Source organism: Panthera onca, chromosome F1, assembly GCF_046562875.1.
Source record: "Panthera onca isolate mPanOnc1 chromosome F1, mPanOnc1 haplotype 2, whole genome shotgun sequence".
NCBI lineage: Eukaryota > Metazoa > Chordata > Mammalia > Carnivora > Felidae > Panthera > Panthera onca.
Window position 1 is genome coordinate 67202446 of NC_138355.1, and position 26834 is coordinate 67229279.

General features: G+C 61.8%; 2 protein-coding genes across 4 annotated transcripts; one reads left to right on the forward strand and one right to left on the reverse strand.

The window, feature by feature from the left end:
* Window positions 1-3008: 3008 nt before the first annotated feature.
* On the forward strand, window positions 3009-10083 carry IGSF8 (immunoglobulin superfamily member 8). The gene is made up of 7 exons (XM_060644538.3): window positions 3009-3283; window positions 6339-6716; window positions 7406-7867; window positions 8214-8621; window positions 8824-9237; window positions 9525-9655; window positions 9822-10083. Exons 1-6 carry the CDS (start codon window positions 3013-3015, stop codon window positions 9638-9640), a joined length of 2049 nt encoding a protein of 682 aa, XP_060500521.1. The 5' UTR covers window positions 3009-3012; the 3' UTR covers window positions 9641-9655; window positions 9822-10083.
* Window positions 10084-14567: 4484 nt separating this feature from the next.
* On the reverse strand, window positions 14568-21001 carry KCNJ9 (potassium inwardly rectifying channel subfamily J member 9). Of its 3 annotated transcripts, none has more exons than XM_060644548.3 (4): window positions 20741-21001; window positions 19584-19675; window positions 17639-18504; window positions 14568-15178 (listed from the first exon to the last, which is right to left on the reverse strand). In XM_060644548.3, the coding sequence occupies exons 3-4, from the start codon at window positions 18483-18485 to the stop codon at window positions 14847-14849; spliced, it is 1179 nt and encodes a 392-aa protein (XP_060500531.1). In that variant the 5' UTR covers window positions 18486-18504; window positions 19584-19675; window positions 20741-21001; the 3' UTR covers window positions 14568-14846. The 3 variants fall into 3 exon arrangements, with proteins under 3 accessions (XP_060500531.1, XP_060500530.1, XP_060500529.1); XM_060644547.3 differs by having other exon boundaries at window positions 19584-19793; XM_060644546.3 differs by lacking the exon at window positions 19584-19675 and having other exon boundaries at window positions 20741-20998.
* Window positions 21002-26834: the final 5833 nt, after the last annotated feature.

The window sequence follows — 26834 nt, forward strand, 5'->3', positions numbered from 1 at the left end:
TTTAAAAAGGAATTTTTTAACGTTTATGTATTTTTGAGAGGCAGAGCATGAACAGGAAAGGGGCAGAGCGAGAGGAAGACGCAGAATCCGAAGCAGGCTCCTCCAGGCTCCGAGCTGTCAGCACACAGCCCAACACCAGGGGCTCCAAGGCACGAGCTATGAGATCGTGACCCGGGCCAGAGTCCGACCTTTAATGGACTGAGCCACCCAGGCGCCCCCGGATTAGAAGTCGTTTTAAGGCAGATCACGGATCTCAACTATTTTCTGACGACACTCAGTGCAACCCCTTGTTCGTGGGGTTCGTGGGCAGCAGGTGGTGCCACAGGGTGGAGGGCCCCCTCCACGCCCACCGGTGCACCCCTCCCCCATGTCTCTCTGCAATCCCAGGCCCCCTCCCTCCTGTCTCAGCCGGCCTTCCTCCTTTCTCCGCTCACAGCTCCACAAGCATCAGCCAAGGCGTCAGTCAGGTGGGCCTGTGTGGCTTTTTAGGGGCCACCCGGGGAGGGTACAGGGGCACTCTCCCTCCTACAGGGTGTGTCCCTCCCCCGCAGCGCGGGCGCCTGTGTTGTGTGCATGTGTCTGTGCGTCGCTCTGTCGCGGCGTGTGAGTGACGTCTGCCTCGGTACGAAGCTGCGTTTCTGTGTTTTGGCGGGTGCGGGCGTCTGTCTGCTGCGCGACGCGCCCCGGTGCTGGGCCTGCTCTCCTCCCCCTCAGCGCTGCCGGTTACATAAGCGGGACTCGGGCCTGGGCCCTGGGCGCCCCCTGCTGGCGGCCTCCGGAACTCCCGGTCCAGGGAGGGGCTCGCGGAAGAAACGGGTTCTGGCTTCAGCCCCACCGGGAACAGCAGTCCTGCCCTCAGCATCTACCTGCGCCGGCTCCCTCCCAGCCCCAAGCCATAGGATGTTCTCAGCAACCCGAGTGTCCCCTCTCATAACGCTCACATTGGGGGTGGGTTGTTCCTTGCTTATGGCCTGTCTCCCAGGCACAGCCCTATGTTCCCTGAAGGCAGGCAACGGGGTCTGCCTCGCTTGTCGCAGCATCTCCGGTGCCCAGCACCAGGCCTGGCCTAGTCAGTGTTTGTTGACTAAGTTTATAGGCTGCAGAAGCTTGAGAAGGGAGACAGTGGGATGTGGGAAGATTTGGGGCTCTGGGGACAGACAGGCCTGAGCTCATCAGACACTGGCCACTTAAAAGCTGTGCGGCCTTGGCGAAAACGCTTAACCTCTCTGAACCTCCAGTTTCTCATCTGTTAAATGACACCATCTGGCAAAATATGCTGTAAAGACTAGAAACGATACCCGGGAGGGCCTACTGTGTAGGCATCCCATAAACGGCATTGGGACGATCGGATGGGCAACGTCTCCCAGCTCTCAAGCATCAGGAAGGCAGAGTAAGTGCACTCTGCTCCCCCCCCAAAAGGGAGAGCGGTTTTCCTTTAAAGCTTCCCTATGCCTTTCCGTTTTCACATAGCTCAGTCCCACCCAGGGATGGATTTAGGTGAGATGGATCTGGAGAAATCAGGCTGTGAATATCTCAGAGTGGGAGGAAACAGGCACCCTGGGCCAGTCCTGGAAGTCTTGGGAGGGAGGGCTGTCCCTTGGTGAGATCCGCATTCTGCTAAAGAGTTTCTCTGATCTCTGAATGTGGCTTCAACTGAGCACCTCCTCTGAGCCAGGCACTGACTGTATCCAGGGAAGATCTGGTCTGACCTCTGTCACTTCCCCTCTTGGGGCCTCAGTTTCCTCCTCTGTAAAAGGACTGGGAGGGCGTGGGGACTGGGAGGGGCATGGGCTGTGGGGTCACTTCCCGGGGACGGCTCCTTTGACAGCCTAAGCTTTGCAGACCTGGCTGTCCCTTCTCCTACCTGGCCCCATCCTTCCTGCACCTGCCCATGCCCCACCTGCTCCGTGGCTGGGAAGAGACCCTCTTCCCATCCTCCCGCCTCCTGGGCAGGCCCCACCGTTCTCAGTGCCAGCGGAGTCCAGCTCTCCTCGCTGGAGACAGACTCCTTCATGCAATCGCCTCGCTGCTCCTATAAACGCTAAGCAAAACCTCTCTCAGGAAGCGGTTTAAATAATCATTCAAAAACGAAAACTAAACCCCATAAACACCCTATCTCCTATTCCGTGTCATCTGTGCCAAGAATCTCGTGTACATTATGTCAATTAATGGTCACAAAAGCGCCTTGGGGTGGATGTCGTCTCAGTCCAGTGTGCCACCAGGGAAACAGGGTGAAGGAAGTTAACCAACTGGACGGGATCCCCAACCAGGAAGTGATGGCGCCCAGACGGCGCACCCTCCTAACCCACTCCCTCTGGTTCTGCCCCGAGGGGGTGGCAAACAGGTCTCCCGCGACCTTGTGCGGCCTCGCTGCGCCCTTCAGCCCCGGCCCTCCGCATTCCGGAACTCCTGGGTCCCGCCCATCCTCACTTGAGCGGGGTTTGCAGCGAGGCCTAACGGCCCACGGCAAGTGATTGGATCCTAAGTGCGTGGTCAGTCACCTGACTGACCCCAAGGCCCCCTCACCCAACTCTCAGGGAGAGGCCGGAAGGTGCGGGGCGGTGGGACCATGCGGGGTAGGGATTTGGCTGAGCCCAAGTGCCGCCCCCTGGTGCCGGCCGGGGGTCGGGGCGGAGCCCGGACCCAGGTAGGCGGGTCGGGCCCGGGTCCCGGCGTCGGGGCGGGGCTGAAGTCGGGGCTGGGGCGGAGCCCGGACCGAGAAGGGCGGAGCGGGGCCGGGGTCAGAAGTCAGGTTAGTTCTGGGACCGGGGTCTGGGAGGCTCTGAGCGGGTCCGGGGTCCGGGGTCTGAGGGGGCCCAGGGTCCGGGTACGGAGCGGAGACGGGACGGGTCCAGGGTCCGGGGTCTGGGAGAGTTCGGGATGAGGGGTTGGGGTGGGGCTGGGACCGAGATCGGGGCGGGGCGGGGCTAGGGGCGGGGTGGAGCCCGGGCTCCGGGGCGGGGCCAGGGGCAGGCGGGGTCGGGGCGGGGCTTGGGGCGGGGCGGGGCGGGAATGGTCTCCGCGGAAGGAGGGAAAGCGGTAGGAAGAGGAAGGCGGAGGGAGGGGACTTGGAAGCGCCCGCGCCGCTCGGCTCCGTTGCGTGCACCCGCGCCTCGCTGCTCCGCTTCGTGCCCCCTACCCGGGCATGCGCCCCCCGAGCCCCCGTCCACTCAGAGCCCGCGCCGACCCCCGGAGCCTCCCCAAAGCCGGCCGCGCAGGATGGGCGCCCTCGGTCTCTCGCCGCGGCTCCCGCTGCTGCTGCTCCTGCTGCTGCTAATGCTGGGTAAGCCGGCCCCCGCCCCGGCCCCCAACCCTGCCGGCAGGTGCCTGCCACCTGGCGCTCGGCCCGGCCCACCTCCCCAGCGTTTCGGGGCCCCTCGCACCCGTTTCTCCGTCAGGGGCGCCTCGAGCCTCCCCGAGCTCGGCGCCCAGCTGCCCGCCGAGCCAGACCCCCAGCTCTAGGCCCCGGGCTGGGGCCCAGTGAGGACCCACCGAGGTGCCACCCCCAGGCCGCGGGGTCGGCCCCACCTCTCAGTCGGCGTACTCAGGTCCTGGGGTCTCTGCGCCCAAATGCTACGTCTCCCTCAGCCTCACACTGAGCTTCAGGCCCAGCTCTGAGTGCCCTCCCTGCGTGGGCAGTGCTCGCCCGTCTTCGTAATTGCCCGGAGTTGGCTGGAGGCCCAGGGGCCGGTTCTGCCCATAATCTTTGAAGTTCAGTCTCCCCTGATGGTTCCCCTCCGCCCCACTTCATCATCTGATGTTTGGGGCACTTCCGCCTCTTACGCCGCCTCCGCGCGGGGCTGGGTCTCTCTTTGCCCACTTTCTCTCTCCTCAGGTCGCACTTGACTCTGTAGCCCCGCCACCGCTGGTCACACCCCCTTAGTCCCCCCACCTTCCCCGCCTCAGGGGAAAGCAGGCTCCGTGGACTGATGCTGGGATCTCCAAGCACCCTGCATCCGTGGGGGTGGGTGATCATGGCGAGGTGTTCTGGCCACCGCTGGGTGGATGCATCAGGGCCCTGACAGTGCTGTTGTTTTTGGCCTGAACTGGAGGGTTCCCTTAGGAGCTTGTCTGGGGAGGAGCGTGGCTTCCAGACAGGGAGGCTGCCTGTACAGATGTTGGGGAGACTCAAGCCCTTGAAGCAAGAAAGAGCACCGCGTGGGGGTGGCCTTGCCACCCGGATTCAAAGCTGCCATAGTCAAGGCGCAGGCTGACGACGTAGCCCCAGCAGCCTGTTTCCAGACCAGAGCCCCACCGCTGTGCCAAGCAGAGCCTCGCCCCTGGCTGCATAGGTCCCTGGGCCCTGGGGAAACAGAATGAGGCCTCTCCTTGGAGCCCTGGGTGGGAGGCAGGAGGGAGTTGCTGTGGGGCCCCGTTGCCTAGCAGTTGGCCCGTTGTCCCCAGTGGGCAGCGTGGAGTGGAAGGGCCCAGAGGAGGTGGGGAGGGGTGGGGCACAGACTTGGAAGAGACCACAGAGATCTGCCTGCCCACTGCGTGCGGGTATTTCCATTCATTCCGAAGATGAGGAAAGTGAAGTGACTTGCCCCAGAGAACACATCTAGTGAGCGCTAGGGCTTGGATTCGAACCCAGATCCGATGGACCCCAAAGCAGGTGTCTGCCCCTCCTCCCCGCTCTGGCTGGGAAGGGAGCTGCCTGACAGCTGGTTTCCTAAGGCGGCTGGCTGACTTTCCCATGGGGATCTCCAAGCATCAGCAGCTGTGGAGCCAGGAAGGTGGGAGGGGGCCCTTCTGAGCAGAGTCTGCCCGGAGGCCCAAAGGTGTCAGCTCAGCTGTCTCCACCGTCACCTAGATTATGAAATGCCCTAGGGTAGGGCCCTCCTGAGTCACAGGCTCACTCATTGTCAGAATGGAAGCTCTTAGCTCTCCTCCAGTGTGGAAACCAGCTTGGGAGAACAAGGGATGTGTCCATGCAGCTGGGCACGGGACACGGGGCACGGGGCTGGGGCCGGGACCCAACCTGCTGAACCCAAGCGACCGCAAGTGCCTCCCTCCTCCCTGGACTCAGCCACAGGAAAGGGCTAAGAGCCCAGCTTCTGGAGGAGCCAGAGAGCAGAGCTTGACCACAAACTTGGTGTTTTTCTCCAGCCTCTGCAGAAAGGCCCTGGGTATGCCCCTGGGAGTGATGGGAATTCTGGTTAGTGAGGTCAGTCTCCCCGGGCCTCTGCTAGGATTTCCCCCTTTTCTTCTCTGGCTTTGTCGCTCTGCAGGGACCTGTGGAAGCCATCTAAGGATAGTAGGGTCTTGGTCAAGACATTATACTTCTGCCTGAACATTTCTCATGTGTGAAATGGAGGCAGGGGGCTGGCCCAGCCCTCCTTACTGGAGTTCTGTGATCTTATCCAGTGGGGCTACGGAAGGATGGATGCAAGGAGAGAAGGAAGAAGCAGAGCCCTCCAAGGGTCTCAGGAGTATCTGCTGGGGGCAGCGTAGGGCCTGGAGGTGGGGGCAGCATGGGGAAGAAGAGAATTTTGGCCTGTCTGAGGAGAGAAAGACAGGAAGGGGCGGCCAGAGTTTGCCCCTCCCAACGCAGAGGGAACCTTATGTAAATGAATGCACACCGTATGCAAATGAAGGCTTTTGTTAGGGAGTTGGGAGGGGGGCTTTGTGCATCCACTGGGTCAGCCTAGAAGATTGGGGGTGGGGCTGGGGGAGCGATCTTCTGCCCCCAGAGGCCAGGGCAGAGGCTGGTTCTTGCCCCATAAGCCTCAGCTGCCTCGGCAGCCCTGTGGGATGGGAGAAGCAGTGAGCTCATGGCACAGCTGGACGGGGCGGGGAGGGCATTGTGTGGTGAGAACTGACTGGGTCTGTGCCCTGTCCTGCTTGGGCCACTGGCTCCATTGTCTGGAGTCCCCTGGTCCAGGTGACCCAGCTGAGCCAACCCGCCCTTCTAAGCAAGATTTTGCCAGCTCCCCTCCAACAAAGGAGAGGGACGTGGGGACTGAGTCCCTTAGATGGAAGGCTCCGCTGACCGGGCCCAGAACACACGAGAGCGAGGAAATGGGGGAGGGAATCTAGGTACAGCTGGAATCAAGGAGCGGAAGCAGATAGACTTCTTTCTGCCCGTAGGGGCCTTACTTCTGACCCGCCGGAAATGGGGTGTTTCTGGGTCCTGAGGCAAACCCGGGTCTGTGACCAACTCGAGATCCAGGTGTCTTACCTCCCGGCATCCTTTCCCTGGGTCCCAGTTGGGTCCCAGCTGGGTCCCAGCCTTCCCCAGGTTTCCGGTCCTTCATTGGGCAGGGGTCAAGAGCGGGGCTGGTAGTGGGCGATGCGGTGGGGACCCAGGCATCTCCGGCATCTCCCGTCCTTCCCTACAGGAGCCGAGTGCTTCGCCCGGGAGGTGCTGGTCCCACAGGGGCCCCTGTACCGCGTGGCTGGCACGGCCGTCTCCATCCCCTGCAACGTCAGTGGCTACGAGGGCCCTGCCCAGCAGGACTTCGAGTGGTTCCTCTACAGGCCTGAGGCCCCAGAGGCCGCACTGGGCATCGTCAGCACCAGGGATGCCCGTTTCTCCTACGCTGTCTTCGGGCCCCGCGTGGCGGCCGGTGAGGTGCAGGTGCAGCGTCTCCAGGGGGACGCCGTGGTGCTCAGGATCGCCCGCCTACAGGCCCAGGATGCTGGCATTTACGAGTGCTACACCCCGTCCACGGACACCCGCTACCTGGGCAGCTACAGCGGCAAGGTGGAGCTGAGAGGTAGCGGCCCTGGGTGGGGGGGGGGCGAGGCCCACCCACGCAGAAGGCGCAGCGTCGGGGCCAGGAGGGACCTATCTAACCACCCCTCAGGTTTTGCAGCTGGGGAAACTGAGGCCCAAAGGGGTTACGGGACTCGCGCAACATCGCCCACAGGCCGGTGGCCGGTCTGGGCCTCTAACCGAGGTCTCTTCGTTCCAGCTGCTGGCTCTTCCTGTTCTATGGAGCTACCTCCGGGGAAAGGGGGAGCCAGTCCCCTCCATTCCCGGGTGGGGGGAGCCTGCTGGGGTGAATAGAGGCCATTCCTGGAGATTCCAGGGTCCAGATCTGGGGGCGGAGGGGGAGGAAGTGGAGGTAGGGTAGGAGGAGTGAGGCCACGTGACATTCTTGCTCTCTTACATTTCTTTGTGTTCTGGGAAGGAGGACAGAGCCACTTTTCTGTAGTTCAAACAGGGGTCGGCTCCACACATACGGGTGAGTAGGCGACGGGCTGGGCTGTGAACTTTGACAAGTATTTATTGAGCGCCTGTGGGGTGCCCAGCACCGTCCCTGGCACCACTGGGTTCGAGAAGAGATCACCCGGCCCGGTAGGAGCTCACCACGGTCTATTTCAGGAAGCAGGTGGTACACGGGGAACGGCAACGAGGGCCACCGGCTCCCGGCCCCTCCCCCACTCCAGCCGTTCTCTCCAGTTCTTCCAGATGCGCTGCAGGTGTCTGCCACCCCCCCGGGGCCCCGAGGCCGCCAGGCCCCCACTTCACCGCCTCGCCTGACGGTGCACGAGGGGCAGGAGCTGGCGCTGGGCTGCCTGGCGCGGACGAGCACGCAGAAGCACACGCACCTGGCCGTGTCCTTCGGGAGAGCGGTGCCCGAGGCGCCCGTAGGGCGAGCGACGCTGCAGGAAGTCGTGGGGCTCCGGCCCGACCTGGCCGTGGAGGCTGGGGCTCCCTATGCCGAGCGGCTGGCTGCAGGGGAGCTGCGGCTGGGCAAGGAGGGGGCCGAGCGCTACCGCATGGTGGTGGGGGGCGCCCAGGCCGAGGACGCGGGCACCTACCACTGCACGGCTGCCGAGTGGATTCAGGATCCCGACGGCAGCTGGGCCCAGATCGCGGAGAAGAGAGCTGTCCTGGCCCACGTGGACGTGCAGACGCTGTGTGAGTGCCACGGGCCCACGGTGGGAGCTGGGGGCTGTGGTGTCGCAGTGGGCCCCGTGGCCGAGGGCGGGCACCGGACGGTCCCTGCCCGACTCCAGGGAGCCCGTGTTCCCCAGTGAGCCGTCCCGTTTGCATCACTTCCCTCCCGTGGTGGGTTTTCTCTGCTCCGAAGTTGGGTGTGGAGATGGGAGGGCCATGGCCAAGGGCCGAGAGTCAGGCCCTGGGTGGGCGCCACGGTGCTACCCTGTGACAGTGCCGCTGTCCAGGAGACAACTACAGGTGGGGAGTCAGGAGCTCTGTGCCCCCTGCTGCCTCCGTGACGCCCCTTCCCCGTCCTGTGTTGCAGCCAGCCAGCTGGCAGTGGCCGTGGGGCCCGGGGAACGGCGGATCGGCCCCGGAGAGCCCTTGGAACTGCTGTGCAACGTGTCCGGGGCGCTGCCCCCGCCAGGCCGCCACGCTGCGTACTCCGTGGGCTGGGAGATGGCCCCTGCCGGGGCCCCTGGGCCCGGCCGCCTGGTGGCCCAGCTGGACACAGAGGGTGTGGGCAGCCTGGGCCCCGGCTATGAAGGCCGGCACATCGCCATGGAGAAGGTGGCGTCCAGAACCTACCGGCTCCGGCTGGAGGCTGCCAGGCCAGGTGACGCGGGCACCTACCGCTGCCTGGCCAAGGCTTACGTCCGAGGGTCTGGGGCTCGGCTTCGAGAAGCGGCCAGTGCCCGCTCCCGGCCGCTCCCGGTGCACGTGCGGGAGGAAGGTGAGGGGGTGGCTGGGGCCTGGCCAGGGTCCGGGGCTGGTGGGACCTCTTCCTTCTGCTTCTGTGCATCCCCCCCTGCTCTGCCCCGGCTGCTGCCATGCCTCGGTCTCCCTGCTTCTCTTCTTCAGGACTGGGGTGTCGCTCGGACAGCAGTCCCGACCCCACACCCCTCTGACCCCACGTCCTCGTCCTCGTCCTGCAGGCGTGGTACTGGAGGCCGTGGCCTGGCTGGCGGGAGGCACCGTGTACCGTGGGGAGACGGCGTCCTTGCTCTGCAACATCTCTGTGCGCGGCGGCCCCCCGGGGCTGCGCCTGGCTGCCAGCTGGTGGGTGGAGCGACCCGAGGAAGGGGAGCTGAGCCCTGCACCTGCCCGGCTGGTGGGCGGCGTGGGCCAGGACGGCGTGGCAGAGCTGGGCGTCCGGCCTGGAGGAGGCCCGGTCAGCGTGGAGCTGGTGGGGCCCCGCAGCCACCGGCTGAGGCTGCACGGCCTGGGGCCCGAGGACGAAGGCGTGTACCACTGCGCCCCCAGCGCCTGGGTGCGGCATGCCGACTACAGCTGGTACCAGGCCGGCAGCGCTCGCTCGGGGCCCGTCACGGTGTACCCCTACACGCACGGTGAGTGACCCCTGCCCGGTCCCCGCTTCGGCCGGGGCCCTTGTTCTGCCCCTCCCATGTGCCCCTCATGCTCCCGTCCCCCCTTCTCCTGCGTGAAAACCCGCTTTCGTCCCATTCTGGCCCCAGCATCCCCGCTGAACCTGGTCTGGGAGGAGAGGGCAGGGGGCGCCGTCTGGGAATGGAGGAAGGAGGAAGGGGGCCCGCGACCCGGCAGTGAGGGCACTGGGACGCGGGCGTGGCAGGGTAGTGGCACCCCGGGCTGAACGGAGCCGTCCGCTCTCTCCCAGCCCTGGACACCCTGTTTGTGCCCCTGCTGGTGGGCGCTGGGGTCGCCTTAGTCACAGGCGCCACTGTCCTTGGTACCATCACCTGCTGCTTCATGAAGAGGCTTCGAAAACGGTGACCCGTTGCTCCCCAGGTGAGGGCAAAGAACCCCCGACCTTGCTGTCTCCCTCCCCCCCGCCCCCTGGCCCCGGCCTCCCCGCCACCGCGTGCTGGGGTGAGTGCCCCTCCCCGGCCCCGCCTGGGGGAGAAGCGGGCACCGGGGCTCCGTCCTTAGCGCACCCCGCGCTCTCTCTCCCCAGTTCTCGCAGGTGTGGACTGTCTTCCAGCCCAGCTCCAAGAGCACTTCTGGCTGCCTGGCTCCCCTCTCCCTCTGTCCCCGCTTCCTTTAATTTATTTGACCTCCCCACCCAGAGTGGGGGCCGTGGCCCCCAGCCCCCACTCCTCCCTTCCCGGCTCCCCGCTCTGGCCTTCTGTCGTTGATCTTATGCCCATCCCACGGGGAGACCATCCCCTGTCCTAGAATTAGTTTTTCTAAAATGTGAATAAACTTGTTTTATAGAACCCAGGGCTGGCGTGCCTTCCTGCCCTGGGGCCGAGGGGTGTGGCCAGGCGGTCTGTTGGGGGGCTGATCGCCTATTCTGGACGACTCAGGCCTTCCTTCCCACCATAAACACCATCTGGCCTCTGTGGGCCGAGCCACCCACCCCAGGAGGGGACACCTGGGTCCCATCTGCTGCCTGAGCTGTCAGTGCCCTGCCAATCCCTGTCGGGGCTCCTCCTCGGGGAGGGGAGCACAGAGAGGGGGTGAGTGCACCGAGCCGGGCCCCCTCTCCCAGCCTCCTCCCATGTTGCAGGGTAGGGGCTTCTGATGAGCCCTTTTTTGAACTCCCCACACCCCTCTGCCTTCTCATTCTTGGTCCTCAGGGTCTCGGACCTGACTCCTCCCATTTTCCCTCCGGATCTTCCTTATTCTGGATCTTCCTTATTCTGTCTCGCAGCCCAACAGATGCCCCAGAGCACAGCCCCCTGGGGGGTGGGGAGGACGGCAGCCAGGCGAGCGCCTGTGTCCACAGAGCCCCCCCATAATGTCCCCCACAGCCTGCCTGTACCCCCCAGGCCTTGGCCCATCTCCCTTCCAGTGCCCCAAGGGCCCCTCAAACTTGTCTTTGCTTCAAGAGTCTCCGATCTGAAAATTCTTAGCTGCCCTGCACCTTCGGGGGCACCCAGTTTACCTCTTTTAATGCAGCTGTTTAAACAGTTATCGAGTTTTCTCGACATTACTAGTTTTCTAAGTGTTATTTTTACAGGAGGGGAAACTGAGGCCCAGAGAAGGGGTATAACTTGCCCAGAGTCCCAGAGCTAATTAGCGACCGTGTCGGGAGTACAGTCCAGGTCCCCTGACTCCCTGCGCCGTGCACGGTGGTGCCCTGAGCGGTCACCGGGTGGCCTGGATACAAAGGGCCCGCCCCTCCGGTCCAGACCCTCCCCCATTTCCCCGAATTAAACCCAGCGACCCTGTCCCACACCCCAACCTTTGTTCTTGAGGGGACAGCCGAGGCCAGGGCTCAGGGACCTCATCCTTGACCCGTGGTGACCCAGGTGGCCCTGTGACGTGAGGCAGACGTTTCTCTGAGCGGACCCACACCGGCAGCTCCCTCCGACCCCCTTCCCGGCTTTCCGGAGGCACAGGGGCCCACGGGATCCTGCTTCCCAGCCTGGAATGGAACAGACTGGGGTGCTTTCCTCTGAGGGGTTCAGTCTTTTATTAAAGGACAGGAGCAGGGTGTGGCCAGGACCAAGGGGTGGAGGTCACCGCCGGACCGGTGTCGTGGGAGCGCACGCTTGCCTGGACAAACACTCCTCTCCCAGGAGGCCAGCCTCAGGTCCCCTCCACCTCCACCCTGTCCCAAGCTGCCCCTGCTCTCCCCTCGCCGTCCTGCTGGGCTGCCCCCGGCGACTCGGATGACGCCAGGCAGGGGGTGGAGGTGGGATGGGAATAGCGTTTCCGGGGGCGGCTGGCCCAGCTGGGTGGACAACAGGCCACAGACACATCCGCTGTCTGACCTTCTCGCTTCTCCCTCCAACGGTCACCCACGTTCATCCTGCCTCTTAAGTCAGTCCTACAGGGGATTCAGTCTTGGGCCACTGATGCCCTTTCCCCCCAGCACCCCCACCCCCACCCCCCACCCCCCCCACCACCCCCCCCGCCGCCCCCGGGACTCCTGACGGCTTCGTCTTCCCCGAACGCCATCTCCAGCTCATCACTGCGGCGTTTCCACTGAGAGGTGAGTTCCCGGGCCCAGGGTTAAACTTGCCAGCCTGCATTTCAGGGTCCCTTTTCCCAGTCATGATAGCCCGCCCTTTGTATTCGGTCTCCTCCTGCTGCGATCTTCAGTTTTTCCTCAGCTACTCCTCAGCTTAGCTACTCCTCCTCAGCTCAGCTACTCCTCAGCTTCTCCTCAGCTTAGCTACTCCTCCTCAGCTCAGCTACTCCTCAGCTTCCCCTCAGCTCAGCTACTCCTCAGCTCAGCTACTCCTCCTCAGCTCAGCTACTCCTCAGCTTCCCCTCAGCTCAGCTACTCCTCTGCTTCCCTCAGCTCCTCAGCTCAGCTACTTACTCTTCAGCTATTCCTCAGCTTTCCTCAGCTTCTGCTCAGCTACTCCTCTGCTTCCCTCAGCTCCTCAGCTCAGCTACTCTTCAGCTACTCCTCAGCTTCCCCTCAGCTTCTCCTCAGCTTAGCTACTCCTCCTCATCTCAGCTACTCTTCAGCTTCCTCTCAGCTCAGCTTCCCCTCAGCTCAGCTACTCCTCAGCTTAGATACTCCTCCTCATCTCAGCTACTCCTCCTCATCTCAGCTACTCTTCAGCTTCTTCTCAGCTCAGCTTCCCCTCAGCTCAGATACTCCTCCTCAGCTTCCCCTCAGGTTCTGCTCAGCTTCTTCTCAGCTCAGCTTCTCCTCAGCTTAGCTACTCCTCCTCAGCTCAGCTACTCCTCAGCTTCCCTTCAGCTTCTCCTCAGCTTAGCTACTCCTCCTCAGCTCAGCTACTCCTCAGCTTCCCCTCAGCTTCGCCTCAGCTCAGCTACTCCTCCTCATCTCAGCTACTCTTCAGCTTCCTCTCAGCTCAGCTTCCCCTCAGCTCAGCTACTCCTCAGCTTAGATACTCCTCCTCAGCTCAGCTACTCCTCAGCTTCCCCTCAGGTTCCGCTCAGCTTCACCTCAGCTCAGCTACTCCTCCTCATCTCAGCTACTCTTCAGCTTCCTCTCAGCTCAGCTTCCCTTCAGCTCAGCTACTCCTCCGCTTCCCTCAGCTTCTCAGCTCAGCTGCTCCTTAGCTACTCCTCAGCTCAGCTTCCCCTTAGCTCAGCTACTCCTCAGCTTCTCCTCAGCATTCCTTAGCTACCCTCAGCTACTCAGCTTCCTCAGCTCAGCTACTCCTCCTCATCTCAGCTACTCCTCAGCTTCCCTCAGCTCTTCAGCTCAGCTACTCCTCAGCTTCCCCTCAGCTTCTCCTCAGCTTCTGCTCAGCTATTCCTTAGCTTCCCCTCAGCTGCTCTTCAGCTTCTCTTCACCTATTCCTTAGGTACTCTCAGCTTTTGCTCAGCTACTCCTCAGCTCAGCTACTCCTCAGCTTCCCCTCAGCTTCTCCTCAGCTTCTCAGCTTCTCCTCAGCTTCTGCTCAGCTTCTCTTCACCAATTCCTTAGCTACTCTCAGCTTTTGCTCAGCTACTCCTCAGCTTCCCCTCGGCAACGCCTCAGCTACTCAGCTACCCCTAAGCTACTCCTCAGCTTCCCTTCAGCTTCTCCTCAGCTATTCCTTAGCTACCCTCAGCTACTCCTCAGCTGCTCCTTAGCTTCCCCTTCAGCTTCCCCTCAGCTACTCCTCAGTTTCTTCTCGGCTCCCCCTCAGCTTCTCCACAATTCCCCTTCAGCTCCTCCTCAGCTCAAATACCCTACCTCCTGACGTGACTTCCAAGTCTACGTAGAGCAGTGGTTCTCAAAGTGTGGCCCCCATACCAGCAGCATCGGCATGACCTGGGAACTTGCTAGAAATGCAAGTTTTTGGTCTCTACCCCACACCTGTCGAGGCCGAAACTCCGGGAGCGGGGCCCAGCCGTCTGCGTTTCCACAAGGTCTGCAGGCGACTCTGACGGACACGCCAGTTTGGCAAGTGCTGGCTTACTCGTTCTCTGTCGTTCTCTGGGCCTTACTCAGCCCCCAGCTTTCCCATCACCGAACCCTCCCGCCCTCTGCTCCGAGAGATGGTCGGGTTCCATTTGAGCCACACCTGGTGCGGTTGCCTCAGGGACACCGTGTCCCGAGGACGGGAACCAGGTCTCCGAACGCCCGCCCCGCCTGTGCTGGGTCAGTGCCCTGTACCCAACGTGCACCCGGTGAACCCCGCCAGTGGCGCCCGGCTCGCCGTGCCCCGGGACAAACTCCGCTTTCCCACGGGCCCCTGTACCCTAGCTCGAGCGAACTCACTTTCCAGACCTCTCCTGGCCCTTCTTCTTCCCCGGAGCGTCCCTCTTCCTCTCCTGCCGCTGCAGTGCTATTTATGAGATCTCGTCCCGCTGTCAGAAAATAGCCGTCCCTGCTCCTCCTTCCCCGGGCCCGGTCTCCCTGCACGTGGGGGCAAGGTCACTCACACCCGGCCGAGCCACCCCCGCAGCCTTCCGCCCTCCTGCTCCGGTCACAGTGGTGGGGGCGGGGCGGGCACCCTCGGCCCGGCCCACCTCCGTCCGCCCGGCGTTCTCTCCTCGGGGTCAGCTCGGGCCACCGTGTCCAGCGAGACAGGTGGGCCGCAGCACGGGGAGGCTGGCCGGGGAGGTGAGTGGGGACTAAAACCCAGCCCGCACTCCGCTCCCCAAGCCGTGCCCTCTGGTTCGGGACGGCACCGGTTCCGGAGGGAAAGGGCGCCTTTCCAGAATTCGCACAGAGATGCCCTAGGGCCGAGCAGCGGCCCCGGGCCCGCCACCTGCGTCTGTCCGTCCGTCTACCTCCCCGCCAGCGTCCGTCCGTCTGCTCCCGTCTCCCCATCCAGCCCCGCATAGATCCATCCTTCTGCCCATCCGTCCACCCGTGAACAGACGTGAGGGCCGAACACAGACAGGCTGGCACGTTACCCGTCCCCACCGTCCGTCCTCCCGAAACCAGGCCCCGCGCCGTCCGCTGGATTCTGGGCTTGCCCTTCTGAGGGGGCTCTCCGGCCTCAGCGCGTCCCCGGGGGGGGGGGGGGCCTTGCCTGCCTCCTCCTCCGCCCGCGCCATCCAGCTCCCAGGTACCGGTGTCTGGCCCTGCCACAGGGGTCTGGAGGAAAACTGGTCACACCTTGGACTCGCTCTCCGGGGGCGGCAGGCAGCCGTTCTGCTCCTTGTCCGCGCCAGCCCCTCCGCCCGCGCCCTCCCCGGCCCCCTCCTCCTCCACCTTCTCATCCAGCCGGCTGGGGACGGACCAGTAAAGATGGGCGTCTAGGCGGGCGGCGGCCTCGGCCAGCTCCCGGGCGCTGCACGACGGTGTGGGCACCTCGAAGGTCTGGTGGAAGCTGGCATAGTCCACCTCGTAGAAGCCGTCCTCCAGCGTGAGCACCGACGTGAACCGGTGGCCCCACAGCACCTCGTCCACCAGGTAGGAGCTCCGAGCTTGGCACGTCATTCCTGCGGGGGGGGGGGGGGGGGGGACGCGCGTCGTGGCCGGGGTGGGGGAGGGGCGGGGATCCCAGCCCCAGGCTTCCCTCTCCTGCCTCTCATTCCACGACCCTATTCCACGCTCTTCTCTCTGTCCCTCCCCACCCCTCTCTGGCCCAGCCCATCTTCTCCCCCTTCTCCACCCCTGTACCCGCCCAGCTCCCCCTCTTCTGCATCCACCCTCGCTCTCTGGACCCCCCAGCCCACGCTCTCCCCTCCTCCCTGCGGGACGTGCCCCATCAGAGAAGCTTAACCTTGAAACTGACCTTGGGGGCCATCTATCCAACTTCCCTCTGCACACAGGCCGTCCCACTGGAGCCCGACGACGGGCATCGAGCTTCTACTTCCCACTACCCGGGATGGGGCGCTCACCGCCTCGCAAGCGTTGACGCCCCCAACAGGTTGTTTCTAATAAGAGCTAAACTCTGCCGCTGGCCATTTCACACCCCTTCAAGTATCTGAAAACAGGAGCCTCGGGGCCCATCACGTCTTTTCTTCAGGCTGCACGTCCCTGGCTCCCTCCATCCTTCCTCATGCGACCTGGCTCCCCCCCATTTTGCCGTCTTGATTGCAAACCTGAATGGCCGAGGGGACCCCTTTCGGCCCTTTGAGCGTGATACGTGTCCGGCTGTGGCCCGCGCCACGCATGGAGAGGGCTCACCACCTCTCTCCCGGCCATGAGGCTTTCGCTAATAGGGCCCAAGTCTACGTTACATAAGCGTTTTTGGAAGCTGGATCACACTGCTGCAACATTAAGCCTGTGGCCAACTGAAACCCCCGGTTCTTTTTTCGCCCCAGCTCTTCAATGCGGTGCTTACATAAGTGATTTTTTTAAAGCCTAAATGTAGAATTTTATATTTATTCCTTTTAAATGTCATCTCGTTGGGCTTTGGCTCATTTTACTTGGCTTTTCAAAAGCGTTTTGAATCCTGACTCTCTCACCCAAAATATTACCGTCCTCTCCAGCTCTGTCTCTCTAGAAACGTCGGACGAGCTCCCCTCCCGATCTCCTCCAGGCCACCCTCCCCAGTCCTGCTCGCCCTGGGGCTGTGTCCCGTCTTCCCTGGTGGGTAGGCACACCCACCAGGGCAGGCGACCCTCCCCTAGGGTCTCTCCCCCAGCTCCTGTCCACCTCAGGACAAGGGGGAACGGGAGATGGAGCGTTAGCTAGCCAGGGACCGGCTCTCCACATTGCAAGCACTGCCCTGAGACACCTTGGGGACACTGGCATTCTGACTCCTCTGGCCAAGGCTGGAATAGGAAGTGTCCAGTGGGGGAGGGGAAGAAGAGGCAGAAGGGACCCTGGGGGGAGAGCGGCTGTGAGGGAGGGAGGGCGCAGCAGGGACCTCTCTCCTTAGGGCTGTTGCTCAGGGCCCGGCAGGCGAGTGACAAGTGGCTGGACAGCAAGGAAAGGGACCGGGGTGAGGAGGGGAAGGGGCAAGGGCTAGGGCAAGCATGGTGGGGGGGGGGGGTGGGCGGTGAGGAAGCCATGGGGGAGGAGGCGGAGGGTGGTGCACGGGGGCAAGGAACGGGACCGGGGTGAGGAGGGGAAGGGGCAAGGGCTAGGGCAAGCATGGGGGGGGGGGGGAGGGGGCGGTGAGGAAGCCATGGGGCGCACGGGGGCGGAGGGTGGTGCAATAGAGGCTTGGCAGGAAGGGCCAGGAAAGGGGTTTGAGGGCACCAGCCTGGGAAGCCAGCAGAGGCCGCCGCGCAGGCCATACCCCGCAGCCTTCTGCGGCTTTCGTATCCTCCTCCGGCTTCCAGATCCGAGGCCTAGAAGGACCTCATCTGTGCCCCTGCGCTGGCCTCTTCCTACCTGCTCCCAAACCCTTCACTATGTAGGCCTAAGTCGAAGGTCCGGACATCACCCAGGCAGGGGGTGTTGACAGCTCCTTCTGGAAAGGGGCTAGCAATGCTAAGATCATCTAGTTCCTTGGTCCATGGAAGTTGAGAGTCCTCGGCTGGCTGGGGAAGCTGAGGCGGAAGTGAGCCCAGCTGTCAGCCTGTTCCTAAGCTCCAGCCCAGGAATAGCTCAAGCCATGGAAGGCCCTGGCCACCAAGTTCAGGGGCCCGGACGCTCTCAGCGATGGAAAAAGCCCTGAAGGTACCCCTTCTTCCACCTTCCAACTCTGGACCACCAAACCCGGGAGCCGGGCTACCCCTGCCCTATCCGCTTATTACACCCGCGACTATGGACACTCGTCTGAACTTCCCGCCGGGCAATGTCCCGTCTGAAAAATGGGCACGGTAAAGAGAACGGGCCCTCCCGGGGTCAGGAGCGTCGCCGGGACCAGAGGACCTCGGGGCCGCGCGGGCCACACAGCCTCGCGGCCCCCCGGCAGGGGGGGGGGGTCGGCCCTCCGTCCGGCCCACCCGCGCATTATCCCCGGTCCCTCCCCGGCCCCCCCCCCGCCCCCCGCCCCCGCGCACCGGTGGCCTCCACCATGCCCTCGAGGATGACGACGATCTCGAAGTCGTCCCTCTCCAGGGCGCGGCGCGACGCCTCCCAGAAGGGGCTGGCGGCGTCGATCTCGTGGCTGATGACGAGCGGCGACACAAGGAAGAGGCGGTCGTCGCCCGTGTCGAAGCCCACGCTCAGGTCGGTCTGGTGCAGCGGGATGAACTCGCCCTCCAGCGTCTGGCGCGAGCGGATGAGCTTGGCGCGGATGGAGGCCTCGACGATGTGCGACGAGCGCAGGTCGCCCACGCGGAACATGAGGCACAGGCGCCCGTCGCGCAGCGACACCACGGCGTGCGACGAGAAGACGAGCGTGGCGGCGCGCTTGTTGGGCTGCGAGATCTTGACGAACATGCAGCCCACCATGAAGGCGTTCACCATGGAGCCCAGGATGGCCTGCAGCAGCAGCAGCGCGATGCCCTCGGGGCACTGGTCGGTGATGACGCGGTGCCCGTAGCCGATGGTGGTCTCCGTCTCGATGGAGAACAGGAAGGCGGCCACGAAGCCGTTGAGGTTGTTGACGCACGGCGTCCACGCCGCGTCGCCCAGGTGCTCCAGGTCGCCGCGGCCGTAGGCCACCAACCACCAGATGGCGCCGAAGAAGAGCCAGGTGAGCGCGTAGGCGAGCACGAAGAAGAGCAGGCTGAGGCGCCACTGCAGGTCGGCCAGCGTGGTGAACAGGTCGGTCAGGTAGCGGCCCGGCTCGCGCACGTTGCCCTGCTGCACGTTGCACCTGCCGTCCTTCTCCACGTAGCGCTGGCGGCCGCGGCGGCGCGGCGGCTCGGGGCCCGGGGAGCGGGGGGCGCCGGCCCGCGCCATGGCGGCGGCCGCAGGGGGCCTGCGGGACGGGAGCGCCGAGCCTCAGCCCCCGCCGGCCGGCTCTAGGGGGCGCGGCCCCGGCCCCGCCCCCAGCCCCAGCCCCAGCCCCGCCCCCAGCCCGGGGCGGCCCGCGGCCCCCGCCCCGCCCCCAGACCCGCCCCCAGCCCGGGGCGGCCCCCGCCCCGCCCCCAGACCCACCCTCAGGCACAGCCCCAGCCCCGCCCCCAGCCCCCGCCCCGCCCCCAGCCCGGGGCGCCCCGCGGCCCCCGCCCCGCCCCGCCCCCAGACCCACCCTCAGACACAGCCCCAGCCCCGCCCCCAGCCCCGCCCCCAACCCGGGGCGCCCCGCGGCCCCCACCCTGGGGCGCGGTGGGGGCTGCCTCACACCCTAAGCCGGCCCACTGCCCTTCCCCCCCCACCGGGCAAGGACCCCGGCCCCGAGGACCGTCCCCCCTCCCCCCCCCCATCCCCCCCCGCTCCGCGCGCGCCCCAGACTGCGCGGGCCCCGTGCCCTCCACCCCCACCGTCCCGTCCCAAGTTCACCGCCCCCCCTCCCAACCCCGCACGCAGCCCTCCTCCTTGGCCCCCGCGCCCCTCGCTCGCTCCGCCCCCTCCCACATCTGTCGTCTTCCCCCCACCCCCACCCCCCCGCTGCTGCCCGAGAAGACGTGGAAGGGGCGGAAGGTCAGGGCAGCATCTCCAGGGGGCAGGGGCTGAACGTTCCCACGTTAGGACGTTCCCACTGGCAGTCCTCCCGGAGGACTGCGCCCGCTCATCGCTGATGGGTGTCAGCCCCACGTCCCCCGGGTTCGTTCCACCGTGGGGACGGCCTGAAAAGGGGCAGCAGGGCTGCAGGGTATGAGGTCAACACGGACCGCCGGGGTAGAGGAAGCACAAAGTTCACGAGGAGTTAGGCTTGTATACCCCTCTAGTCCCCGTCCCCCCTCGAGCCCTGTTCAGTCGCATCCAGTGCAGCACTAAGCACCCACATTTACCTCCCCGCTCCCTCCCGTTCTTTGGCGGCAGCCTCCCACTGGCTACCCTAAGCACAGCCCCCCCACCATATGGCCCAGAGCTCACATTCCAAGGGAAGCCCACCTGATTTCGCTTCAGATTCTTCCCCCCAGGAGCAATCTGGGCTGCGGTGTGCTGAGAGAGAGGTCCAGAGCCCCTCCCCCGGCCCCAGACCCCTGCAAGGAAAGCTTTAGAAGAAGGACGTGGTCCTGTTCAACCTTCCCTTCTTCCTGGGACTCGTTCTCTCCGCCCACTCCAGGGAAACCTGGGTTGGCTGGGATGGGGGAGGGGCGGCTGGACAGGAGGAAGGCGACAAGGATCACAGATGGCCTGGATGTTTGACCAAGGCCCCCCGGGGAGAGACTGCTCGGATATACAACTCCAATCCCGGCGCTCCAGAATTTAAGTTCTGGAATGAGGTGTTCGGCTGGAGTGTGTGTGTGTGTGTGTGTGTGTGTGTGTGTGTGTGTGTGTGTTTGGGGTAGAGGGCAGGAGGAAAAATAAAAAAAGATGCCTTGGAACTTAGGGACACCTCCCCCACATTGATTTTCCAAGAGGAGTCAGGGGACACAGGGTCCAGTGCAGATCAGGGTCTTTCCCTCCCCCCACAATGGGCTTCCCTTTCCCTCCTTGCAGCCAGGGACGCCCGCTAGAAGTTCTCTCTAAGCACTGACTGGCTCAGAGACCCCAAGTCATGCAAAAAAGTACCTGGTTCCCACTTTTCCTAGCGTCAGCCCCAGGGAGGCTTCCAGATGTTCTCTCGGGGTCTTAGGTCATCTGAGCCCCCATCTGCCTGCTTAGGCAGATCTCTCTGCACAGGGGTGGGCAGGAACCCCAGGGCCTGATCACCCCCAGAATTCTCTTGCTTTCCACCGCCCCAGGGATCTAGGCGAGCCTTACTTTGTGTCCCCTCGCCTGTCTTCCTGAGCGGAGGCTGCATATTTCTCAGTGGGGAAGTAAAGGTGTGAAATAGACTTGATTTCTGCACCTTCCCTCCAGAGACTCCTGTTCCTCCAGCTTACTCCTTATTTCTTGTGCATGCTGTGACCCCTTTCCGGAAGACCCCAGTGCCACATTTTCCTGGATCTCCCTTTCTCCCCCTGCGGCGTGCTGGCCAGCAGGGGGGGTTTATTTTTTGGAAGGGGCTCTGGTGCAAGCTCCCTCAGGAACGAGCTGTTCCCAAGCCCCCGCTTGCCTTGGATTTAGGGGCCCAAACCCCAGTCCCCCGCAACTCAACTCACAGCGCGTGGAGAGGAGAGTAGCCGGCAGCAGAGACCCCTGGGGGGTAGCGTCCATACCCCTGACACCACCCCTTCCCCGGCCCCCCTGGAGGGTGGGAGCCACAGGACACCGCTGTTCCTCCTAAACGTAGCGGCAGCTCCGACTAGGGCTGGCCGTCCGTGTCATCCTCACTTCCCAGGCTCCCCTGCTCCTCTCCTGTTTCCACAGCAACCAGTCTGGCGACAGCTCTAGAGCATCCCCCTCCCCTCCCCAGTCCTGGGTACCACTAGAGGCTGAGCCACACGCCATAGCTATTTTTAGCCCGAGTCCCTCCTCCTGGACAACTCAGAGCTCGCCTCCTCACCCCCTCAGGAAAAAAAAAAAGAGAAGAGGAAAAAGCTGGCACGCTCCCCGAGAAGCTTTTTGCTCTGCGAAAATACGGGCCCTGGCGTGTTTGGGAATAAGGCGTTTGATCTCCTGGGGATTCGAGCCCCCCACCCCCCCCCCCCCCCCCCCCCCGGGAGCTGGCATCTCATCACCTCCAGCAGAGGTCTCTGGGTGCAGGCATGACCCTCAGGCAGGCACCATCATGTCGCCCCCTTTCGGAGAGGCCATCCTGATCCAGGAGGAGATCGCTAGAGAGAAAAGAGGTCCACCCAAGGAAGGGAGGCGGGGTCAGGGGCTCTAATCTTTGTCACTGGTTTATGGCGTGACCCAAGGAGTTGCTTCCTTCCTCGAACCACCAGCGATCCACTTTTCACAGGGTACGGACGCGGACAAACCTCCCCTTTGAACCTGCTTCACGGGGTGTGCGGATCACACGAGGCAACCCAGATAGAAGGGCTTTAAAGTGTATTTTGCTACTAGCGAAAAGTCTGGAAACAACGCAAACGTCCAACGGAGAGAAAAGCCTAGGTGAGGGCTTAAAACTCTCCGTGCGACAAACTTCCGCAGAGCCCGGGTGCTGGGCACAGTGCTAGGTGGGGGTGGTTACAGAAATGACACTTAGTCGCTGCCCACGGGGAGCACGTGGTCCAGTGGGGGAGAAAGACAGGCAGACACAGAATGCGAATATCACTACTGATAGTTCCTTGAGCGCCAGCTATGAGCTGGCCGCACACCTCCTCTAAAGACCCCGGGAGACACCCTCCGAGAGGGGTATGGTGTTCTCCGTTTAGGGACGAGACACTAAAGCAGAAAGGGGAAGAGAGTTGCCAAGCGTCACAGAGGCAGAGAGAGCAGCCACAGTCCTCCACGTGTGTCCCCGCCTCACTGCGGGGCCGCGAAGATGTAGAAACGGACACTGGAGGCTTAGAAGTTGCTGGAATGATCTGGGGAGGTGGAAAAGGTGGTGACTGAGTAGTATAATCTCGGGAGGCAGTGTCCCGGGTTCAAGTCCCGGCTCTGTCCACTGCTAGCTGGGTGACTTCGAGCAAGTCACTTGACCTCTCTGATCGCTTTCTTCACCTGAGAAATGAGAATTATCCATCTCCAAGAGATTATCCTCCTTTTGGGGGTTGTCATGAGGCAGCGCCTGGAACCTTGTAAATGCTCCGCAGATGCTGGCCACGACTCTCTTCTCCTTGTTACCCTCATCCGGGGCATCTCCTGGTACCCCCACCCTGCGCCGCCTTCCTCTGTTTTCGTGCCACCCAGTGAGGCCTGCAGGGGGCGCTGCGGGTACACCGCCCTCCTCTCCCCAGCCCTCCTGCCCACGTTTCTTGTTCCAAGTGGAAATACCGAGTTTTCAGCCCGAGATTGGCATCAGGAGGGCTGTTAAAGCCCCAGTCAACATCCCCGTCTCCTGGGCCCGGCCCTGTCACCTGAGCCTTGGGACTGCTAGCCTGCCCTTCTCTGTCCTGCCAAGCAGCTGCTCACGTTGGTTCTGCTGTGCCAGGAGCTCAGAGGGAGGAAACCGGACCCCTGGGCAAGAGAGCATTTGCATAGAACTGGCCCCATTTCCTGAGGGTGGGGGGGCGGGGGCGTCACAGGGCTGGCAGGCCCATCGGGAGGGTGTCAGCCAGCCCCCTGCCTCAGTCCCGCTGACCACCACCCAGCTCCTGAGGTGCCTCCCCCCTCTCCCCTGTGCAGGGCCTGGACTTCACCTGGTCTCTAACTTCAATCCCTTGTTTCTCATTGAGCTGGAGCAGAGGGAGGGAATCGAGTTTTCTTAGGTTCCAGGGTGCAAGATCCCAGCTTTCTGGTATCCCGACAGGGAAAGCAACTTTACGAGGAGTTGGTAAAACATGTCAGTACAGTGGTGATGGTGGGAGACTGGGTTTGGAACTTGAGAATGTGGAGGGCGGGAGGGGCACGGCCGGGGCCACGTAGGTGGTCCCTAAAGAACCTCGTTTCAAGGTAGAAAAAGGAGCCTGCTCTGGGCAGGTGCATTCCTTATGGCATGTGGCTTGGAGAGTTAAGTGGTACTTTGGGGCAAAAATAAAAATAAAAAGAGGAATCCTTCTAGTAGATACAGCTCTGAGTTAGGGTGCAAGGATTGGCAAGCCGAATGCCGTTCAGTTCTCAGCTTGCCCCCTCAGTGAGTGCCTTTGTGCAGTCCACAGCCTGTACAGCTGTAGGTGGGAGCCCTGGGACCAACCAGTCTGGGAAGGTTTCCTTGAACGAGATCATGAGACTTCTTGGGTAAAATCTTGGAGGTGGGAGAGGAAGTATGATGGGAAAACAGGAGATGGTTGAGGATATGAATTTAGTGGAGCAGGGAGGCCAATCTGGCAGAAACGATAACAATTGTCATAAATTCAAGGGAGCTGGGGCCCGAGAAAACTCAGAGCAGAGGGAGAATACGATTGAAGCAATGGATGGGGGTGGAGGTCAGAGCGAATGGGGGGAGGGGAGCAGAGCACAGCACCAGGACAGGGGGGACCCCACTGGGCACCCCAGGCTGAGGCACATCCTGGCCTTCTGGCTCTTTCCAGCACAGCTAGGGGATCAGAGCCTTCTCATCAACAGGTCTATCTTGCTTGATAGGATTGGTGCAGATTGCTCGGGATTTAAAAGTCCTGGCATTTAGAGGTGGTCCAGGATTAGTCCTCACCTTCCAGGTCTGGGATGGGTCCTCAGGCAGGATTAAGACCAGGCATCCCAGCTCCTGGTCCCTGGTTGTTTCTTTATTCCCTGTAGTCTCCCCACTACCACAGTGTATTGGGTGTTGATGGGATTTTAATCCGTGGGACCCAACTGGAAAGGTACGAGAGGAGCCACCTAGGTAAAGGAATTCTGGGAAGACTCCGTTAGCAATGTGAGCAAGCACCCCTCAACTTCCGTCCTATAAATGTGGGTTTATGTACACTGCATTTCACGGAGGGAGGGGGTATGTATATCTAAACAATAATCCTTTAGTGACTGGGGCGATGTAGCCTCGTCCCTCCGTCTCGCGGTTCTCTGTGGTCTGGATCATCCAGCTACGAGGTGCCCACTACTGATGGAAATTCGTTGAGCTCAAATGTTGCTCGGAGCCCCATAGTGTGCAATGCAATCAATGATCTCCACTCTTTCCAGAGCAAGGTCAAAGAGGAGACGAGGCCGAAGTCAGAAGGAATGAATCTGAAAGGAGCAATCGAGAAGACAGTTGGCTACACTGAGAGAAGAGGGGAGGTCTTCAGAGAAAGATGGTTCCCCTACCCACCACGGAGGGGTGGTCCAGAATTAGTCCTCACTTCACGGGGAACGGATGGGTCCCAGGAGAAGGTGGTGGTCATGGATGTCACAACCGTGGCAAATTTTTCATACTAACCTGCATGCCTGTTGACAAGATTACGTTTAACCTACGCAAATTCACTCTAGTGAGAGGAGCTTTGGAGCCAAACACGTGTGGATTCAGGTTCTGAAACTAACACCTTCTAACTATGTAACCACAGGCAAGGCAAGCCACTTCACCTCTCCGAGCCTCGGTTTCCCCATCTCAAGTGATATACGTATCTTCTATGAAACAGGCTCCAGGCTCTGAGCTGTTAGCACAGAGCCCGACGCGGGGCTTGAACTCACGGACCGCGAGATCATGACTTGAGCCGAAGTCGGCGGCTCAACCGACGGAGCCACCCAGGCGCCCCCCCCCCTTTTTTTTTAATGTAAGCCTTACACCCAGCATGGGGCTTGAACTCACAACTTGGAGATCAAGAGTTGCATGGTCTACCGACTGAGCCAGCCAGGCGCCCTTAGGACCTCTTTTCCGTAAAAAGATTTGAGAAAGTGAGAACTGTTGTTTGACAATATGTACAAAGGAATGTATGCGATGGGTACATGTGTATATATGTTGTAACACATGACTTCAGAACAAAAACTCCATTTAAGTCACTCTTTTAAAATTCGAAAACCACAGTTCCATTTGAGCTATCTGTACTTTTCCACAGTCTTGCACCCTTGCTGTTCTAGAACTTCTGAGCTCTTTCTAGTTGCCCGGTCCTGCCCCACTCCGTGATTTTTAGCAAATGGCTCTTCCGCTTTCCAGGGAAGGTGCAGGCCATTTGGAAAGAACTCCTCCAGAGACCTCTCCTTCACCACGAGGTATCTCTTCTGCTCCTGTCCTTGGCTCTTTCCTCCCTGGCCTCTCTCAGGCATACCCTAAAAGCGTCGAGCTGAGGAGCTTGGACCGTGCCCAGGAAGCAAGGGGCACCCTGTTTGGGGGCTGATAGAGGGATGCAGGGACTGACATGGTGAAAACAGGTTGTCTCTTCCTTTGAGAATGGAGAGAAGGGGGAAGGGTGGGTCCAGGGCCTGGGCTGTCAGTGATCTTCCTGATCCTGGCTGTGGCCACGAAATGAGAAGGGACATCCTAGAGAAACATAACAAAGGGAGACCTGGCAGGATTTGGTGGCTTAATTGACGTATCAAGGGGTGGAGCAGAGGGAAGGGCGAAGAGTGGAGATCAGTTTCAGTTTTTAAATCTGATCGACAGGGAGGGGCGCCTGGGTGGCTCAGTCGGTTAAGCCTCTGGCTCTTGATTTCAGCTCAGGTCGAGATCTAACAGGTCATGAGCTTGAGCCCCACATTGGGCTCTGCACTGAGAGCATGGAGGCTGCTTGGAATCCCCTCTCTCTCTGCCCCTTCCCTGCTCATATGTCTCCCCCTTCTCAAAATAAACCAATAAACTTAAAAAAAAAAATGTGATTGACCAGGAGAAACACAGAAATAAAGAAGTCACGAGGGCTGCCAGCCTTGAGGAGGAAGAAGATAAACTCGGTTTGGGGCCTGTCCGGGCGGAGTGGAAATCCCCCGCCAGCAGCTGGAACTGAGATGCTCTAAAGAAAGCCCAAGGCTGAACACAGAGAGCTGAGTGTAACTTGAAGATGAGAGGCAGAGCGATGTCAGTGATGAAGGCTCCACCTCAGACACAGAAAGAGATCAAGGACACGAAGAGAACACAGGACCAACCCTTCGGCATTGGAGGAGCGAGTGGCTGTAGTTTTGGGCGCGCAGGGCCAGTGGAGGCGGACAGGGCTGGAAGGACACCAGGTCTAAGTCGTAGCGGGCCTTCTGTCCCACGGCGAGGAATCTGGATGTTACTTCTGGCCGACGGGCAGCCACTGAAGGCTTTTACATTGGGAAGGGACACAGTCAGGTTTGTGTTTCAGAGAGCTGGTACCTTGCAGGTGTTCAGCCTTAAATGTAGGAGTTCACGATCTGCAGGATTGTTCGAGTGACGGAAACTGGAGGTGGGGATGCTCGTGAGAGGGCAGCTGCAGAGATCCTGGCCAGAGAGGGGCGGTGTCCTGGGGCACAGCTGAAGGATGCGGCAGAGAGGAGGGGGCAGGTTCTGGTTAGCTCAGATGAGGTGAGAAAGAGAAAAGAGTCAAGGCTCTGGCATTGTGGTCTGCCGGCCCCTCCCTCCAAACCATCTCGCTCACCTCCAGATTTATCTTCCTAACATTCTGCCAGGGCTTCGTCTGTCCTCGGAACCCAGAGCTGACCCCCAGCTGGCACCGTCCTCTCTTTCCCCAACACAGACACCTCACCTGTGGTGCCTGGCTTGCGGCCCACCTCCCTCCCCCAGGGGGGCTAGTTCAAATGTACATTTACCCAGCGTTCGGCTTTTAGAGGCAGAACTAAACTAAAACGTTTCAGGTTTCTTTGCTTTTGTTTTTTGTTTTTTTTTTC

Coding starts and splice junctions, on each gene's coding strand:
- KCNJ9 (XM_060644548.3), bottom strand. CDS start 18,485: ATGGCGCGGGCCGGCGCCCCCCGCTCCCCGGGCCCCGAGCCGCCGCGC. Junction 15,179..17,638: donor GGGCATGGTGGAGGCCACCG/GTGCGCGGGGGC, acceptor CCCCCCCCGCAG/GAATGACGTGCCAAGCTCGG.
- IGSF8 (XM_060644538.3), top strand. CDS start 3,013: ATGGTCTCCGCGGAAGGAGGGAAAGCGGTAGGAAGAGGAAGGCGGAGG. Junction 3,284..6,338: donor CCTGCTGCTGCTAATGCTGG/GTAAGCCGGCCC, acceptor CCTTCCCTACAG/GAGCCGAGTGCTTCGCCCGG. Junction 7,868..8,213: donor CGTGGACGTGCAGACGCTGT/GTGAGTGCCACG, acceptor CCTGTGTTGCAG/CCAGCCAGCTGGCAGTGGCC.